Here is a 21263-nt window from a genome sequence, read left to right on the forward strand (position 1 = left end):
ATACATGTCAAAACACTATTTTTGTTCTTTCATTCACCTCCCTGTTCTTGTACAAAGTATTGCTTTCCACCATTTCGGTAAACTCGTACCTGGGTTTTCCACACTGTATTTCAATGTAGTATTCTGCAATGACAAACCTCATGAAAGTACTTACAGGTTTCCCCCAACACTTCCAGCCAACTACTGAAACAGATGCTTTCGCTTCATTACAAAGCACTATTTCATCTCTACCCTGATAGACTACCGTTTCATTCAAAGAGTTTTGCTTCAAATGTCTTCGCCGTTTTCTTCCTTCAACATGCACCCTGCTGTATGTACTAACTAAAGCCTCGGTCACAACCGGCCGTACGTGCTTCTACGGCCGGTCTACGTGCAAAAAACGCAAGAAACGCACGGAGGGCGCGCGTGTGACGTGCTGGTTTTCGAGCCGTAGACTGGCTGCAGAGGTTCTTTGTCATGTCAAACAAACTCTACGGGCGCTTACGTTTTTGCAGGTTGCAAGACAAACTTATGGCCAACGTGCGTCTTTCTCCATGAACAAAAAAACCGCAGCGATTTGGGAAACGCCAAAAATTGCGCGGCCAAAAAAACGTACGTCCGGTTGTGACCTAGCCTTAAGTGGTATACTTCTCAGTAAAAGAAATTAAATGTATAATAAATCTTTCAGGCATAACATCATTACCTTCGCCACTGGGTCAAAGATGAAAAGGGTTAAACTGCCGTAGAGCAGCATTAATATTAAAATAAAAGTGTCCTTTTATTGACTCCAGATATAATGAGAACTGACAACCTCGACTCATATTTGAATAGTATTTTCAATAAATTCAGATATTTATTCGACCTTGTTACAGATAATTGGACAATAAAGTAGGAGTTGCAACAGCAAATTTTCAAAATAAATACCCACCTTTTTGTTGGTTGTCATTCTTCAAGTGTGTGTAAACCGGTATTGCTAAACGATAGCTTACATGTATATCTAAGCATTTAAAAGAAGCATCTCAGCATGCACAAAACATCGCACCTTGAGGTGGATGGGCTACAACAGCAGAAGACCACACTGGGTTCCTGTCCTCTCAGCCAAAAATGTGAACCTCAGGCTATCATGGGCACACACTCACCCACACTGGATAGTCGAAGAGTGGGATAAGGTCACCCATCCACCTCAGGATTTCATGTTTTATATTTTCCGAGATGCTTTTCTGCTCACCACGGTTGTAAAGAATATTTGGAGTTATGATGGACTTCCTGACAGCTCGAACCAATCGGGCCATCTTCCTCGGATCGCTCTCATCAACAAGGCGTTTCCAGCAACAGAACTGTCTCTCACTCGGTGCTTTTTGTTTTTTGCACCATTCTGTGTAAACTCTAGAATGTTGTGTGTGAAAACCCCAGGAGATCAGCAGTTTCTGAAATACTCAAACCAACCCATCTGGTTCCAACAACCATGCCATGATCAAAGTGTATAACTGCTACACTATATTGCCAAAAGTATTTGCTCACCCATCCAAATTATCGGAATCAGGTGTTCCAATCACTTCCATGGCCACAGGTGTATAAAATCAAGCACCTAGGCATGCAGACTGTTTTTACAGTTTGGAGCTGGCCCCTTCCTCTTCCAACATGACTGTGCACCAGTGCACAAAGCAAGGTCCATAAAGACATGGATGACAGAGTGTGGTGTGGATGAACTTGACTGGCCTGCACAGAGTCCTGACCTAAACCCGATAGAACACCTTTGGGATGAATTAGAGCGGAGACTGAGAGCCAGGCCTTCTCGTCCAACATCAGTGTGTGACCTCACAAATGCGCTTCAGGAAGAATGGTCAAAAATTCCCATAAACACACTCCACTCCTAAACCTTGTGGACAGCCTTCCCAGAAGAGTTGAAGCTGTTCTAGCTGCAAAGGGTGGACCGACGTCATATTGAACCCTATGGATTAGGAACGGGATGTCACTTAAGCTCATATGTGAGTCAAGGCAGGTGAGCAAATACTTTTGGCAATATAGTGTATATTATATGAATGACGTTTTAATGGGCTGAATTTCTGATAATCCAATTTAAAGATATTTTGAAAATATTTCTGAATTTTTTTTTTTAAATTAAAGAGAGATTTTTATACACCCTGGGTTCCAGTTTGAAGCACTGAAATTAATTCATATAGCATCAACTTTTTGCATCTACTTAGAAAATTATTTTAGCCTTTGACCTACATACCTCATCTCTCTAATGCTATGAAATGGTAATTTGTGGATTACAATTTCCAAATAAATTAAATGTCCCCCTTACTACATTTAGATATTAAACTAAGAGCTGACTTGTATGCTTGATTGCTCTGCCCTCTTGTGTGGGACCAATAACACTGCATTATGTCCTGGTTAGATGTAAATTTTGGCTCCACATGGAGATGAACCTACATTGTCCTTCATTTACAGTTTAGCACAAAAGTTTGCATACCCTTAGGTCAAAATAAAGAAGACTGAGAAATGTAATTTATAGGTTGTTTCACAATCATGGTTGTCTTTTTGAAGAACACCAATTAACTCCTGCAACTTGGTCCTTGTGTGTGTGTTTTATATATCATTCATTCTATCCACATTGACTGGATATGAGCAATCGTGCGCTCTGATTGGCTACTCTACTACTAGGCTATCAGCTCATATGCCATGAGTAGAGAAAAACAAAATGGCAGGGCATTTTACTGAACCAACCGAGGACGAAATAAAAACTCCACTCGAAAACAAAACCCCGAAAAATACAAAAAAGCAACAAGATATGGAATGAAAGTATTTGATGATAAGAACATATCTTTTTTTATTTTTCAAGAATTATTATTATAGCATTTTTCACAAATTGCTACTGTCATTTCACCGGTTTGTTAACATTCTAAGCGGAAATGATTTTGTCAGACAAGTTTTTATTTATCGAATTTGCAAAAAATAAAAAATGTTCTGTTTCTCAAAATTCAGTGAATGTGGATAGAATAAAAGAGTTATTCCGCTCAATCTCATCGTACATGGCTTATAGCCATGTATCAGCTCATGTATGACTCGATTTCATGAAACAATTGTTAAATATATACATCTCTCTCTCTCACACACACACACACACACACACACACACACACACACACACACAGACTTCTTGGAAATGTGTTTGTAAGAGTCAAATATAGGCTCAGTTTTGACCTTGTTGTCATTTCATTTAATTCTACTTTAATTATAACACTTAGATTTTACTGGTTAAATTCAGAATTTGATTTTTTTAGCACTAACTAGCTTTTACTTTGGGACATATCCTTTTATTCACAATAGAAAGATATTTATGTGCAAGTTACATTTTTTTGTAAACTAAGTGCGTCTGACAGTATCCTTTGTCTGCCAAAAAATATCCTTTCCGGAAAACACTCACCATACGATGAGGTTGCAAATTATTTTTTTAAGAAAACATTTATCTCTTTTGAAGCAGAAGACTCTGTTGTTGCAAAGTAAAAAACGGGACTTGAAACAGATGGAAGACACATTTGCAGCAGAGCTTCACATGTGGTTGAAATGTGAGTCCGTCAAAAATGTCCTGTCCGGAAATCCACAAGTAACACAAAAATGGCCAACTTAATGAAGACATTAATAGTGAAACGATCTAATTTGTACAAAAGTTTGCATCACCCTTTCAGAATGTAGTAGAAATATTCCCGAATAAACTTGTGTGCCTGCCGTTTGCCTTTGCATATTCTCGAGGCAGCCTTTAAAACATCTCTTGTGCTTTCGCGAAGTGTAATTTTATTATTAATTGCAAATATCACACCACCGTCTTCAAAATCAGGTCTCTACCTGGTTGTGGCTAACCCTTTTTTTTTTCTTTCTGTCGAGTTTTCATGTTTTAAATGGGTGTCTTGATACAACTACATTTCATTTCCTTTTGGGATCTTAATTGTACATTTTCCTCTTTTCTGCCCAGAAACAATTGGGAAGCTTTGCAGCAACTGTACAGTCAGCATTGCATTACTTTGGGAGAAGTTTCTGAAGTCTGACAGCATGCTGTTGATCTCTCACCTATGTTCTTGCTGTAGACGGGCACTAATACGTTGAGGAGTCGCTCCAGGCCTAGGAGGCAGACACACAGGAACACAAGAAGCTGTAGAGGTATACTCGACCTGGGCCACATGTAAGGTACTAGTAGGGTCACTTTCCTTATCAGGTCTTGCCATTTAGACCGCGACACGATATTGACATTGGGAACCTGAGCTTGCTGATTGCCACTGTCGGGCTGGAAAAGAGCATAAAGAACACACAAATTCACACACAACACAAACTATACAGTGCCTTGTAAAAGCATTCATCCCCCTTGGTGTTTGTCCTGTTTTGTCGCATTACAAGCTAGAATTAAAATGGATTTTTGGGGGATGAGCACAATTTGATTTACATAACATGCCTACCACTTTAAAGGTGAAAATTGTTGTTTTATTGTGACAAACAATAATTAAGATGAAAAAAAAAACAGAAATCTGTAGTGTGCATAGGTATTCACCCCCAAAGTTACTACTTTGTAGAGCCAGCTTTTGCTGCAATTACAGCTGCAATTCTTTTGTGATACGTCTCTATTAGCTTAGCACATTTAGCCACTGGGATTTTTGCCCATTCCTCAAGGCAAAACTGCTCCAACTCCTTCAAGTTAGATGGGTTGCGTTGGTGTACAGCAATCTTCAAGTTATGCCACAGATTCTCAATTGGATTGAGGTCTGGGCTTTGATTAAGCCATTCCAAGACATTTAAATGTTTCCTTTAAACCACTCCAGTGTAGCTTTAGCAGTATGTTTAGGGTCATTGTCCTGCTGGATCGTGAACCTTTATCCCAGTCTCAAACAGGTTTTCCTCCAAAACTGCCCTGTATTTAGTGCCATCCATCTTTGATTAATTCAAAATAATTTATGGTACGTTACCAAACAGATAATGTACTTAACTATATTGTGAGACGATTTTCATATTTTAACCCTTTTCTCCTAAGACAAATCATACGAACGCAAAAAAAGTAGCGTCACGTCATTGACCCATATACTAAAGGAACCCTCAGCGTGTACCCTGCCACTACATACTAAAGGCACCCTCAGCGTGTACCCTGCCACTACATACTAAAGGAACCCTCAGCGTGTACCCTGCCACTACATACTAAAGGAATCCTCAGCGTGTACCCCACCACTACATACTAAAGGAAACCTCAGCGTGTACCCCGCCACTACAAACTAAAGGAACCCTCAGCGTGTACCCCGCCACTACATACTAAAGGAACCCTCAGCGTGTACCCTGCCACTACATACTAAAGGAACCCTCAGCGTGTACCCTGCCACTACATACTAAAGGCACCCTCAGCGTGTACCCTGCCACTACATACTAAAGGCACCCTCAGCGTGTACCCTGCCACTACAAACTAAAAAAATCCTCAGCATGTACCCTGCCACTACATACTAAAGGAACCCTCAGCGTGTACCCTGCCACTACATACTAAAGGAACCCTCAGCGTGTACCCTGCCACTACATACTAAAGGAACCCTCAGCGTGTACCCTGCCACTACATACTAAAGGAATCCTCAGCGTGTACCCTGCCACTACATACTAAAGGCACCCTCAGCGTGTACCCTGCCACTACATACTAAAGGCACCCTCAGCGTGTACCCTGCCACTACATACTAAAGGAATCCTCAGCGTGTACCCCGCCACTACATACTAAAGGCACCCTCAGCGTGTACCCTGCCACTACATACTAAACCTCAGCGTGTGCCCGCCACTACATACTAAAGGAACCCTCAGCGTGTACCCTGCCACTACATACTAAAGGAATCCTCAGCGTGCGCTTCACTGCCGTTTGATAAGGTGAAATATTTCCCGACTGAAGTCGTTAATAGTGGCTATTTGTTTGAACAACATGACAAATTTTACATTAAAAGTATAGTGTAGGCTAAAAAATGAAGTCGAAATTTATTATTAGTAGCATACTGTATTTGTGTAACCACGTTATGTTCACTAGCACGTCCCTGCACCATACCAAGCGGTAATAGGATATTACTTTATAATTATATATATATAATATATATATATATATATATATAACTAACTAAACTAACAAAAAACTAACTTTTTAGGTTAAATAGGCCCAGATGATACCGTATATGCATGTTTATGACAGGAGGGGGCGTGGTATCACGATGGTGGCTCTCCATCGTGATGGATGACCACCATCGTCGATGGCATCGTCTATCGGCACAGCCCTAAAAGGAACGCTCAGCGTGTACCCCGCCACTACATACTAAAGGAACCCTCAGCGTGTACCCTGCCACTACATACTAAAGGCACCCTCAGCGTGTACCCTGCCACTACATACTAAAGGAATCCTCAGCGTGTACCCCGCCAATACATACTAAAGGCACCCTCAGCGTGTACCCTGCCACTACATACTAAAGGCACCCTCAGCGTGTACCCTGCGACTACATACGAAAGGAATCCTCAGCGTGTACCCCACCACTACATACTAAAGGAACCCTCAGCGTGTACCCTGCCACTACATACTAAAGGAACCCTCAGCGTGTACCCTGCCACTACATACTAAAGGAATCCTCAGCGTGTACCCTGCCACTACATACTAAAGGAACCCTCAGCGTGTACCCTGCCACTACATACTAAAGGAACCCTCAGCGTGTACCCTGCCACTACATACTAAAGGAACCCTCAGCGTGTACCCGCCACTACATACTAAAGGAACCCTCAGTGTGTACCCTGCCACTACATACTAAAGGAATCCTCAGCGTGTACCCCGCCACTACATACTAAAGGCACCCTCAGCGTGTACCCTGCCACTACATACTAAAGGCACCCTGAGCGTGTACCCTGCCACTACATATTAAAGGAACGCTCAGCGTGAACCCCGCCACTACATACTAAAGGAACCCTCAGCGTGTACCCTGCCACTACATACTAAAGGAACCCTCAGCGTGTACCCGCCACTACATACTAAAGGAACCCTCAGCGTGTACCCCGCCACGACATACTAAAGGAACCCTCAGCGTGTACCCGCCACTACATACTAAAGGAACCCTCAGTGTGTACCCTGCCACTACATACTAAAGAAATCCTCAGCGTGTACCCCGCCACTACATACTAAAGGCACCCTCAGCGTGTACCCTGCCACTACATACTAAAGGCACCCTCAGCATGTACCCTGCCACTACATACTAAAGGAACGCTCAGCGTGAACCCCGCCACTACATACTAAAGGAACCCTCAGCGTGTACCCTGCCACTACATACTAAACCTCAGCGTGTGCCCGCCACTACATACTAAAGGAACCCTCAGCGTGTACCTTGCCACTACATACTAAAGGAATCCTCAGCGTGTACCCTGCCATTACATACTAAAGGAACCCTCAGCGTGTACCCCACCACTACATACTAAAGGAACCCTCAGCGTGTACCCTGCCACTACATACTAAAGGAACCCTCAGCGTGTACCCTGCTACAACATACTAAAGGAACCCTCAGCGTGTACCCTGCCACTACATACTAAAGGAATCCTCAGCGTGTACCCCGCCACTACATACTAAAGGAACCCTCAGCGTGTACCCGCCACTACATACTAAAGGAACCCTCAGCGTGTACCCTGCCACTACATACTAAAGAAACCCTCAGCGTGTACCCCGCCACTACATACTAAAGGAACCCTCAGCGTGTACCCGCCACTACATACTAAAGGAACCCTCAGCGTGTACCCTGCCACTACATACTAAAGGAACCCTCAGCGTGTACCCTGCCACTACATACTAAAGGCACCCTCAGCGTGTACCCTGCCACTACATACTAAAGGAATCCTCAGCGTGTACCTCGCCACTACATACTAAAGGCACCCTCAGCGTGTACCCTGCCACTACATACTAAACCTCAGCGTGTACCCTGCCACTACATACTAAAAGGAACCCTCAGCGTGTACCCTGCCACTACATACTAAAGGAACCCTCAGCGTGTACCCAGCCACTACATACTAAAGGAACCCTCAGCGTGTACCCCGCCACTACATACTAAAGGAATCCTCAGCGTGTACCCTGCCACTACATACTAAAGGCACCCTCAGCGTGTACCCTGCCACTACATACTAAACCTCAGCGTGTACCCTGCCACTACATACTAAAGGAACCCTCAGCGTGTACCCTGCCACTACATACTAAAGGAACCCTCAGCGTGTACCCTGCCACTACATACTAAAGGAACCCTCAGCGTGTACACTGCCACTACATACTAAAGGCACCCTCAGCGTGTACCCTGCCACTACATACTAAAGGAATCCTCAGCGTGTACCCCGCCACTACATACTAAAGGAACCCTCAGCGTGTACCCCGCCACTACATACTAAAGGAACCCTCAGCGTGTACCCCGCCACTACATACTAAAGGAACCCTCAGCGTGTACCCCGCCACTACATACTAAAGGAACCCTCAGCGTGTACCCCGCCACTACATACTAAAGGAACCCTCAGCGTGTACCCTGCCACTACATACTAAAGGCACCCTCAGCATGTACCCTGCCACTACATACTAAAGGAACCCTCAGCGTGTACCCTGCCACTACATACTAAAGGAACCCTCAGCGTGTACCCCGCCACTACATACTAAAGGAACCCTCAGCGTGTACCCTGCCACTACATACTAAAGGCACCCTCAGCGTGTACCCCGCCACTACATACTAAAGGAATCCTCAGCGTGTACCCCGCCACTACATACTAAAGGCACCCTCAGCATGTACCCTGCCACTACATACTAAAGGACCCCTCAGCGTGTACCCCGCCACTACATACTAAAGGAACCCTCAGCGTGTACCCCACCACTACATACTAAAGGAACCCTCAGTGTGTACCCCGCCACTACATACTACAGGAACCCTCAGCGTGTACCCCGCCACTACATACTAAAGGAATCCTCAGCGCCCACCACTGCATGCTGAAGGTACCCTCAGCGCTTACCCTGTAACTACATACTAAAGGTACCCTCAGCGCATACCCTGTCACAACATACTAAAGGCACTCTCAGCGTGTATCCAAACACTACATATTAAAGGTACCCTCAGCGCATACCCTACCACTACATACTAAAGGCACCCTCAGCGTGTACCCGGCCACTACATACTAAAGGCACCCTCAGCGTGTACCCCGCCACTACATACTAAAGGCACCCTCAGCGTGTACCCCGCCACTACATACTAAAGGCACCCTCAGCGTGTACCCCGCCACTACATACTAAAGGCACCCTCAGCGTGTACCCCGCCACTACATACTAAAGGCACCCTCAGCGTGTACCCCGCCACTACATACTAAAGGCACCCTCAGCGTGTACCCCGCCACTACATACGAAAGGAACCCTCAGCGTGTACCCCGCCACTACATACTAAAGGAACCCTCACCGTGTACCCCGCCACTACATACTAAAGGAACCCTCAGCGTGTACCCGCCACTACATACTAAAGGAACCCTCAACGTGTACCCTGCCACTACATACTAAAGGAACCCTCAGCGTGTACCCGCCACTACATACTAAAGGAACCCTCAGCGTGTACCCCGCCACGACATACTAAAGGAACCCTCAGCGTGTACCCGCCACTACATACTAAAGGAACCCTCAGTGTGTACCCTGCCACTACATACTAAAGAAATCCTCAGCGTGTACCCCGCCACTACATACTAAAGGCACCCTCAGCGTGTACCCTGCCACTACATACTAAAGGCACCCTCAGCATGTACCCTGCCACTACATACTAAAGGAACGCTCAGCGTGAACCCCGCCACTACATACTAAAGGAACCCTCAGCGTGTACCCTGCCACTACATACTAAACCTCAGCGTGTGCCCGCCACTACATACTAAAGGAACCCTCAGCGTGTACCCTGCCACTACATACTAAAGGAATCCTCAGCGTGTACCCCGCCACTACATACTAAAGGAACCCTCAGCGTGTACCCCACCACTACATACTAAAGGAACCCTCAGCGTGTACCCTGCCACTACATACTAAAGGAACCCTCAGCGTGTACCCTGCTACAACATACTAAAGGAACCCTCAGCGTGTACCCTGCCACTACATACTAAAGGAATCCTCAGCGTGTACCCCGCCACTACATACTAAAGGAACCCTCAGCGTGTACCCTGCCACTACATACTAAAGAAACCCTCAGCGTGTACCCCGCCACTACATACTAAAGGCACCCTCAGCGTGTACCCTGCCACTACATACTAAAGGCACCCTCAGCATGTACCCTGCCACTACATACTAAAGGAACGCTCAGCGTGAACCCCGCCACTACATACTAAAGGAACCCTCAGCGTGTACCCTGCCACTACATACTAAACCTCAGCGTGTGCCCGCCACTACATACTAAAGGAACCCTCAGCGTGTACCTTGCCACTACATACTAAAGGAATCCTCAGCGTGTACCCTGCCATTACATACTAAAGGAACCCTCAGCGTGTACCCCACCACTACATACTAAAGGAACCCTCAGCGTGTACCCTGCCACTACATACTAAAGGAACCCTCAGCGTGTACCCTGCTACAACATACTAAAGGAACCCTCAGCGTGTACCCTGCCACTACATACTAAAGGAATCCTCAGCGTGTACCCCGCCACTACATACTAAAGGAACCCTCAGCGTGTACCCGCCACTACATACTAAAGGAACCCTCAGCGTGTACCCTGCCACTACATACTAAAGAAACCCTCAGCGTGTACCCCGCCACTACATACTAAAGGAACCCTCAGCGTGTACCCGCCACTACATACTAAAGGAACCCTCAGCGTGTACCCTGCCACTACATACTAAAGGAACCCTCAGCGTGTACCCTGCCACTACATACTAAAGGCACCCTCAGCGTGTACCCTGCCACTACATACTAAAGGAATCCTCAGCGTGTACCTCGCCACTACATACTAAAGGCACCCTCAGCGTGTACCCTGCCACTACATACTAAACCTCAGCGTGTACCCTGCCACTACATACTAAAAGGAACCCTCAGCGTGTACCCTGCCACTACATACTAAAGGAACCCTCAGCGTGTACCCAGCCACTACATACTAAAGGAACCCTCAGCGTGTACCCCGCCACTACATACTAAAGGAATCCTCAGCGTGTACCCTGCCACTACATACTAAAGGCACCCTCAGCGTGTACCCTGCCACTACATACTAAACCTCAGCGTGTACCCTGCCACTACATACTAAAGGAACCCTCAGCGTGTACCCTGCCACTACATACTAAAGGAACCCTCAGCGTGTATCCAAACACTACATATTAAAGGTACCCTCAGCGCATACCCTACCACTACATACTAAAGGCACCCTCAGCGTGTACCCGGCCACTACATACTAAAGGCACCCTCAGCGTGTACCCCGCCACTACATACTAAAGGCACCCTCAGCGTGTACCCCGCCACTACATACTAAAGGCACCCTCAGCGTGTACCCCGCCACTACATACTAAAGGCACCCTCAGCGTGTACCCCGCCACTACATACTAAAGGCACCCTCAGCGTGTACCCCGCCACTACATACTAAAGGCACCCTCAGCGTGTACCCTGCCACTACATACTAAAGGAACCCTCAGCGTGTACCCCGCCACTACATACTAAAGGAACCCTCAGCGTGTACCCCACCAATACATACTAAAGGAACCCTCAACTAGGGCTTTGACCTTGGCCCAAAAATCATATTCGAAGTTCGTTTGGAAATTAATCTAGACATTCGAATAGTATTCGAATTTTTATTAATTATATTATTCTTAAATGCTTCACGAACACCTCGGCATCAAAATTAAATATGATATTCAGTCCACCAGGGGGCAGTGTTCAGTCAATGTCAATAAGATTACGTGCAGGAAATATGAAATATTCAGGCGTGTTTTTACAACCACTACTAATGAAACGTGCAGTGTCGTAGTAATTGGCATTATACCAGCTGACACTTTTAACGTTACATAATCCACAAACTTCGTCGTTTGTCCGTTGCCTTTTTTGTGTGAAACGCTGTTCCTTCGGTTTCCTGGTTGCTTGTACTGATGAAAGCCTCTAAACTGTAGCCTCACTGACAATCAAAGGGGAACGTTTACAAAATGAGCAGGTACTGCTAGGCCTACACCTAATCTGTGAGTTTATAACACTGCCGTTCCGAGCCCATTCGTGTTGGCTTTTGAGAATGTTTGTTTTGAATGAGACCGGTGTCAGCTGTCATGTCACTGCTTCCTGCTCGCGTCTCTGATTCACAATTCAAACAAACACGGACACGATATGTTATAAGATCACAGATTAGTTTTACGTGCTCACTTCGTTAACTTATGAACTTCATGGTATGTAAATTCCACCATGTGTAGGCTAAATTAATTTAGGCCTATAGGCTACTTGCGCAAGTAAGCTAATTTTTTTTTTATTATTTTTTTTAGCAACTATCCAAAGTTGACAAAAATAACAGCACATGAAAGCATTACTGCGCAGTGTCGCATAGTCTACGTTAGTAATTTCATTTATGTTATAACATCAGGTGTACAAAAACCAAACAAATATCTGCAGAAAAAAACAAACACCGATATTTTCAGAAGAAAAAGTCACATTTTATATTGCATTTAATCACATCAGCAGTTACATTACACTTCATTTATTGTAGGCCTATGTTGTACTTAATAAAGTCAGACTCTGTCCAATCTCGCAAAAATGACTGACTTCTGATGAGGAAATGAAAAATATTAGAGTTAATATTAGGAATTAGAGTGTCTATCTTCACCTGCCGGCGTATCACAGACCCCTCTCGCAGCCCCCTCTCACCTTCTAGCGCTCCTGCGTGCAATGTCTTCAAGTGGGCCCTCAAGTTTTAAGTTGTTGATTGATAGGCCAATTTGTTTCCACATATTTTACAGGTAACCTTTTTTTTTTATCGCATTCTCCATCTTTTTTTTTTCGAATCCAAAATAGCACCACGCATCACTTTTTAAATTCTCCGGAGTGCAAATCTCCAACATGCTAGCATCTGACTCCATTGTTCAAGGCGTGCCAGCTTGACGCTAACGTCTACAGGTGCCCAGATAAGACAAAAGACAATGACCTTCGCGATTCACATAAATTCCACAGACGTTTAAAAAAAAAACAAACCTGCGACCTGAACTGAAAACGTTTACAACCACATTCACAAAAATAAAAGAATTATGCCTAATGATACCATATACAGGTTCGAATATTTAGAGCTGCCTAATATTCGTTCGAACATCACTTTTTTTCACAACATTCGAATTGTATTCGAATATCGAAGTTCGAAGTCAAAGCCCTACCCTCAACGTGTACCCCACCACTACATACTAAAGGCACCCTCAGTGTGTACCCCGCCACAACATACTAAAGGAACCGTCAGCGTGTACCCCGCCACTCCATACTAAAGGAATCCTCAGCGACCACCACTGCATGCTGAAGGTACCCTCAGCACTTACCCTGTAACTACATACTAAAGGTACCCTCAGCGCATACCGTCACAACATACTAAAGGAACCCTCAGCGTGTACCCTGCCACTACATACTAAAGGCACCCTCAGCGTGTACCCTGCCACTACATACTAAAAGAACCCTCAGCGTGTACCCTGCCACTACATACTAAAGGAACCCTCAGCATGTACCCCGCCACTACATACTAAAGGAATCCTCAGCGTGTACCCTGCCACTACATACTAAAGGAACCCTCAGCGTGTACCCCGCCACTACATACTAAAGGCACCCTCAGCGTGTACCCCGCCACTACATACTAAAGGTACCCTCAGCGTGTACCCCGCCACTACATACTAAAGGCACCCTCAGCGTGTACCCTGCCACTACATACTAAAGGAACCCTCAGCATGTACCCTGCCACTACATACTAAAGGAACCCTCAGCGTGTACCCCACCACTACATACTAAAGGCACCCTCAGCGTGTACCCCGCCACTACATACTAAAGGTACCCTCAGCGTGTACCCCGCCACTACATACTAAAGGCACCCTCAGCGTGTACCCTGCCACTACATACTAAAGGAACCCTCAGCATGTACCCTGCCACTACATACTAAAGGAACCCTCAGCGTGTACCCCGCCACGCCATACTAAAGGAACCCGCAGCATGTACCCCGCCACTACATGGGTCAGTGACAAAATAGGGTTTGTCATGAGCAAAATTCAAAAATGTCTTCATAAAGTATTTTAAATGCTTGCACCAGGTTTTCACAAGTGTCTAGTTTGTGTCTATGTTAGTTTAGTGGAAATTCAAATAGTATTTCTATATTTTTTCACAAAAACAAAGACAGATTCCCCTTAAAAATGTCAAGTCGCACAACGACAAGAGAAGGAGAAATATGAAATATTTATTCACAGATTTAATGTATATAAATGTACATATCAAATCAGCTACTGAATGTGAATATGTCCCTTTGAATTAGATCAAATGAATTAATTTTGAAATGAAAATATTAAAGGTTTTTGCAATGTAAAGCAGTAGAATTGCTGAAAACTCTTGCCATTTTCTAAATAACTTTGGACAATTGATGCATAAATTGTTAGAACAAGTGTCAGTGCATTGCAATTGGACATCACATTGCATATGACATCTTGGTTCCCATGAATTTACATGTGAATTTTATCATTTTAATGAGAAATGTGGGTTACGCCAACTGACACATGCATGAGTCAATTGGTACAACCAGCACTTTCCATCAGACAAATGTTGTTTAACTGGCACAAACATCAAGCATAACAGTCAACAAGGCTCATTGAACTTGCTTTTTTTAAATTATTTTCAATTGATGAACAGAAACAATGACAAATATGTGTTTTCTAAACTCTCAGGTGGTGCATGTTTGAAAGCTTTTCCAGTCATCTGGGATGAGTTTTGAATGACGTGAATTCAAAGGTTCTGGCTCAGAGACTTTTTGCAGCACATCAGACTTAAAGTAGAATATTTTGTCAGGTGGATGAGGCCAGGTGAAGACATTCTTTTTACCTAGCTGTTGCATGCAGCTCACTTCCACTTCTTCACCCACCACCTGGATAACCTGCCCTACATAAGGTTTATTGTCATATCTGACTAAGACAAACCTGCCAGTCAAACTTTGCTGACAGTTGCCAGATGTTGAAGGGAGCTCATCTACAAGGTGTCGGAAATCTGCTACATTTGGTGCATAGTACTTGCAGATCTCAGGTCTTGCACAGAAACAAGATATTTCCCTCCAGTGAATCACATATTGTTCTTCACATGTCACTTGATGGATTTTCAGCGTACCTTTAATGGCTGGAACACTTGTTGGAACTAATTCATCATAGTTTACAATTGAATCCTCTGCAATCCACAGATCTTCTTACACCTATCACATTATTGGAGTTTCAACTCATTTCAAAGCTGTTACAGTTTGAAATGACATACATTATAAAAATAAAATACAGTAAATGATATGTATAAATATTGTTTTTTTATGCTAGCTAGATTCTGAGCTCATACAAGCTTTGTCTGAACAAACTCATGTCAATACTATGGACAGCCTCAGACAAGCAATATAATGACTTTATCTAAACATGTATGGATGAAAAAAAGATATAAGAAGAGTAAAACAATGGTCACCCTTAACACTCAAACACTGGCCAACATAGCAGTTGGGTCACATTACATTTTTATGTCAGCAGTCAGCATCCAAAAAGAGGAAGTGTAATGGTATAATGAACTGTCAGATTACACAACGTTGTAGTGATTGACAGGACAAAATTTAAATCCCACTTTACAGGCCTGCTGATGGACGCCTATGAAAGTTCATTAGCTTGATGCTGACATTTCAAACATGTTTTTAAAATGAATACCTATTTTTGACTGGAATTTTGAATTTTACATGTTTTACTAACGTTGTAGTATTTGACATGCAACTATAAACAAACCTGGTCACGCCCAGAAAATGTCAAATTAAGCAGATTTCAAGAAAAGTTACAAACCTTGTCATGTTTCAGATATGTTCATCAGGGATCCTTCTGTGTGATACAACTTCCTGTCACATGGTCTTATGACACAACTGAACAAAATGGCTCCTCAAATGTTTGTTGCTCAACATTGACAAGTGAGGAACAAAAGTGACAGGGTAAAATACCCAAATTACTGACAAAATGTATGAAAATAATATTCAGTTTCTTTTAGTCACTGTTAAAGAAGACAAATGTAAGATTATGCCAAACTAGATTATAACATGTTTTATTTAGGATTTCACCTGTTTTGAGCAGGTTGAAATTTGTAGTTTAAAGATTTTAGCGGTGCACCACATAGACATTTTTAGCATTATGCCATCATAATTTTATCAAAATTGATTAATTCCAAATAATTTGTGGTACGTTACCAAACAGATAATGTACTTAACTATATTGTGAGACGATTTTCATATTTTAACCCTTTTCTCCTAAGACAAATCACAGGAACGCAAAAAAAGTAGCGTCACGTCATTGACCCATATACTAAAGGAACCCTCAGCGTGTACCCTGCCACTACATACTAAAGGCACCCTCAGCGTGTACCCTGCCACTACATACTAAAGGAACCCTCAGCGTGTACCCTGCCACTACATACTAAAGGAATCCTCAGCGTTTACCCCGCCACTACATACTAAAGAAACCCTCAGCGTGTACCCCGCCACTACAAACTAAGGGAACCCTCAGCGTGTACCCCGCCACTACAAACTAAAGGAATCCTCAGCGTGTACCCTGCCACTACATACTAAAGGAATCCTCAGCGTTTACCCCGCCACTACATACTAAAGGAACCCTCAGCGTGTACCCCGCCACTACAAACTAAAGGAACCCTCAGCGTGTACCCCGCCACTACAAACTAAAGGAACCCTCAGAGTGTACCCTGCCACTACATACTAAAGGAATCCTCAGCGTGTACCCTGCCACTACATACTAAAGGAATCCTCAGCGTGTACCCTGCCACTACATACTAAAGGCACCCTCAGCGTGTACCCTGCCACTACATACTAAAGGCACCCTCAGCGTGTACCCTGCCACTACATACTAAAGGCACCCTCAGCGTGTACCCTGCCACTACATACTAAAGGAACCCTCAGCGTGTACCCTGCCACTACATACTAAAGGCACCCTCAGCGTGTACCCTGCTACTACATACTAAAGGCACCATCAGCGTGTACCCTGCCACTACATACTAAAGGCACCCTCAGCGTGTACCCTGCCACTACATACTAAAGGAACCCTCAGCGTGTACCCTGCCACTACATACTAAAGGCACCCTCAGCGTGTACCCTGCCACTACATACTAAAGGCACCCTCAGCGTGTACCCTGCCACTACATACTAAAGGCACCCTCAGCGTGTACCCTGCCACTACATACTAAAGGCACCCTCAGCGTGTACCCTGCCACTACATACTAAAGGAATCCTCAGCGTGTACCCTGCCACTACATACTAAAGGCACCCTCAGCGTGTACCCTGCCACTACATACTAAAGGAACCCTCAGCGTGTACCCTGCCACTACATACAAAAGGCACCCCCAGCGTGTACCCTGCTACTACATACTAAAGGCACCTTCAGCGTGTACCCTGCCACTACATACTTAAGGAACCCTCAGCGTGTACCCTGCCACTACATACTAAAGGCACCCTCAGCGTGTACCCTGCCACTACATACTAAAGGCACCCTCAGCGTGTACCCTGCCACTACATACTAAAGGCACCCTCAGCGTGTACCCTGCCACTACATACTAAAGGCACCCTCAGCGTGTACCCTGCCACTACATACTAAAGGCACCCTCAGCGTGTACCCTGCCACTACATACTAAAGGCACCCTCAGCGTGTACCCTGCCACTACATACTAAAGGAATCCTCAGCGTGTACCCTGCCACTACATACTAAAGGAATCCTCAGCGTGTTCCCTGCCACTACATACTAAAGGAACCCTCAGCGTGTACCCTGCCATTACATACTAAAGGCACCCTCAGCGTGTACCCTGCTACTACATACTAAAGGCACCCTCAGCGTGTACCCTGCCACTACATACTTAAGGAACCCTCAGCGTGTACCCTGCCACTACATACTAAAGGCACCCTCAGCGTGTACCCTGCCACTACATACTAAAGGAACCCTCAGCATGTACCCCGCCACTACATACTAAAGGAATCCTCAGCGTGTACCCTGCCACTACATACTAAAGGAACCCTCAGCGTGTACCCTGCTACTACATACTAAAGGCACCCTCAGCGTGTACCCTGCCACTACATACTTAAGGAACCCTCAGCGTGTACCCTGCCACTACATACTAAAGGAGCCCTCAGCGTGTACCCTGCCACTACATACTAAAGGAACCCTCAGCGTGTACCCCGCCACTACATACTAAAGGAATCCTCAGCGTGTACCCTGCCACTACATACTAAAGGAATCCTCAGCGTGTACCCCACCACTACATACTAAAGGCACCCTCAGCGTGTACCCTGCCACTACATACTAAACCTCAGCGTGTGCCCGCCACTACATACTAAAGGAACCCTCAGCGTGTACCCTGCCACTACATACTAAAGGAATCCTCAGCGTGTACCCTGCCACTACATACTAAAGGAACCCTCAGCGTGTACCCTGCCACTACATACTAAACCTCAGCGTGTGCCCGCCACTACATACTAAAGGAACCCTCAGCGTGTACCCCGCCACTACATACTAAAGGAATCCTCAGCGTGTACCCTGCCACTACATACTAAAGGAATCCTCAGCGTGTACCCCACCACTACATACTAAAGGCACCCTCAGCGTGTACCCTGCCACTACATACTAAACCTCAGCGTGTGCCCGCCACTACATACTAAAGGAACCCTCAGCGTGTACCCTGCCACTACATACTAAAGGAATCCTCAGCGTGTACCCTGCCACTACATACTAAAGGAACCCTCAGCGTGTACCCTGCCACTACATACTAAAGGCACCCTCAGCGTGTACCCCGCCACTACATACTAAAGGAACCCTCAGCGTGTACCCTGCCACTACATACTAAACCCCAGAGTGTGCCCGCCACTACATACTAAAGGAACCCTCAGCGTGTACCCTGCCACTACATACTAAAGGAATCCTCAGCGTGTACCCTGCCACTACATACTAAAGGAACCCTCAGCGTGTACCCTGCCACTACATACTAAAGGCACCCTCAGCGTGTACCCCGCCACAACATACTAAAGGAACCCCCAGCGTGTACCCTGCTACTACATACTAAAAGCACCTTCAGCGTGTACCCTGCCACTACATACTTAAGGAACCCTCAGCGTGTACCCTGCCACTACATACTAAAGGCACCCTCAGCGTGTACCCTGCCACTACATACTAAAGGCACCCTCAGCGTGTACCCTGCCACTACATACTAAAGGCACCCTCAGCGTGTACCCTGCCACTACATACTAAAGGCACCCTCAGCGTGTACCCTGCCACTACATACTAAAGGCACCCTCAGCGTGTACCCTGCCACTACATACTAAAGGCACCCTCAGCGTGTACCCTGCCACTACATACTAAAGGAATCCTCAGCGTGTACCCTGCCACTACATACTAAAGGAATCCTCAGCGTGTTCCCTGCCACTACATACTAAAGGAACCCTCAGCGTGTACCCTGCCACTACATACTAAAGGCACCCTCAGCGTGTACCCTGCTACTACATACTAAAGGCACCCTCAGCGTGTACCCTGCCACTACATACTTAAGGCACCCTCAGCGTGTACCCTGCCACTACATACTAAAGGCACCCTCAGCGTGTACCCTGCCACTACATACTAAAGGAACCCTCAGCGTGTACCCCGCCACTACATACTAAAGGAATCCTCAGCGTGTACCCTGCCACTACATACTAAAGGAACCCTCAGCGTGTACCCTGCTACTACATACTAAAGGCACCCTCAGCGTGTACCCTGCCACTACATACTTAAGGAACCCTCAGCGTGTACCCTGCCACTACATACTAAAGGAACCCTCAGCGTGTACCCTGCCACTACATACTAAAGGAACCCTCAGCGTGTACCCCGCCACTACATACTAAAGGAATCCTCAGCGTGTACCCTGCCACTACATACTAAAGGAATCCTCAGCGTGTACCCTGCCACTACATACTAAACCTCAGCGTGTGCCCGCCACTACATACTAAAGGAACCCTCAGCGTGTACCCTGCCACTACATACTAAAGGAATCCTCAGCGTGTACCCTGCCACTACATACTAAAGGAACCCTCAGCGTGTACCCTGCCACTACATACTAAAGGCACCCTCAGCGTGTACCCTGCCACTACATACTAAAGGAACCCTCAGCGTGTACCCTGCCACTACATACTAAAGGCACCCTCAGCGTGTACCCCGCCACTACATACTAAAGGAACCCTCAGCGTGTACCCTGCCACTACATACTAAAGGCACCCTCAGCGTGTACCCCGCCACTACATACTAAAGGAACCCTCAGCGTGTACCCTGCCACTACATACTAAACCTAAGCGTGTACACTGCCACTACATACTAAAAGAACCCTCAGCGTGTACCCTGCCACTACATACTAAAGGAACCCTCAGCGTGTACCCTGCCACTACATACTAAAGGCACCCTCAGCGTGTACCCTGCCACTACATACTAAAGGCACCCTCAGCGTGTAGCCTGCCACTACATACTAAAGGCACCCTCAGCGTGTACCCTGCCACTACATACTAAAGGAATCCTCAGCGTGTACCCCGCCACTACATACTAAAGGCACCCTCAGCGTGTACCCTGCCACTACATACTAAACCTCAGCGTGTGCCCGCCACTACATACTAAAGGAACCCTCAGCGTGTACCCTGCCACTACATACTAAAGGAATCCTCAGCGTGTACCCTGCCACTACATACTAAAGGAACCCTCAGCGTGTACCCTGCCACTACATACTAAAGGCACCCTCAGCGTGTACCCCGCCACTACATACTAAAGGAACCCTCAGCGTGTACACTGCCACTACATACTAAACCTAAGCGTGTACCCTGCCACTACATACTAAAAGAACCCTCAGCGTGTACCCTGCCACAACATACTAAAGGAACCCTCAGCGTGTACCCTGCCACTACATACTAAAGGCACCCTCAGCGTGTACCCTGCCACTACATACTAAAGGCACCCTCAGCGTGTACCCTGCCACTACATACTAAAGGCACCCTCAGCATGTACCCTGCCACTACATACTAAAGGCACCCTCAGCGTGT

General features: G+C 45.6%; 1 protein-coding gene across 2 annotated transcripts in view; it reads right to left on the reverse strand.

The window, feature by feature from the left end:
• The window catches only part of abcb6b (ATP-binding cassette, sub-family B (MDR/TAP), member 6b), a 138300-nt gene that overhangs the window by 81401 nt on the left and 35636 nt on the right, over positions 1–21263 (reverse strand). The window contains exons 1-2 of one of the 2 annotated variants that reach the window (XM_060930175.1): positions 16006–16059; positions 4051–4264 (exon numbers count right to left, since the gene is read on the reverse strand). In XM_060930175.1, the coding sequence (XP_060786158.1) occupies positions 4051–4162 (112 nt within the window). In that variant the 5' untranslated portion in view covers positions 4163–4264; positions 16006–16059. Of the gene's footprint in view, positions 1–4050; positions 4265–16005; positions 16060–21263 lie in introns of those variants that run through there. The other variant, XM_060930174.1, reaches the window with a different exon arrangement.

This window comes from Neoarius graeffei, chromosome 9, assembly GCF_027579695.1.
Source record: "Neoarius graeffei isolate fNeoGra1 chromosome 9, fNeoGra1.pri, whole genome shotgun sequence".
In the NCBI taxonomy this organism is placed as follows: domain Eukaryota; kingdom Metazoa; phylum Chordata; class Actinopteri; order Siluriformes; family Ariidae; genus Neoarius; species Neoarius graeffei.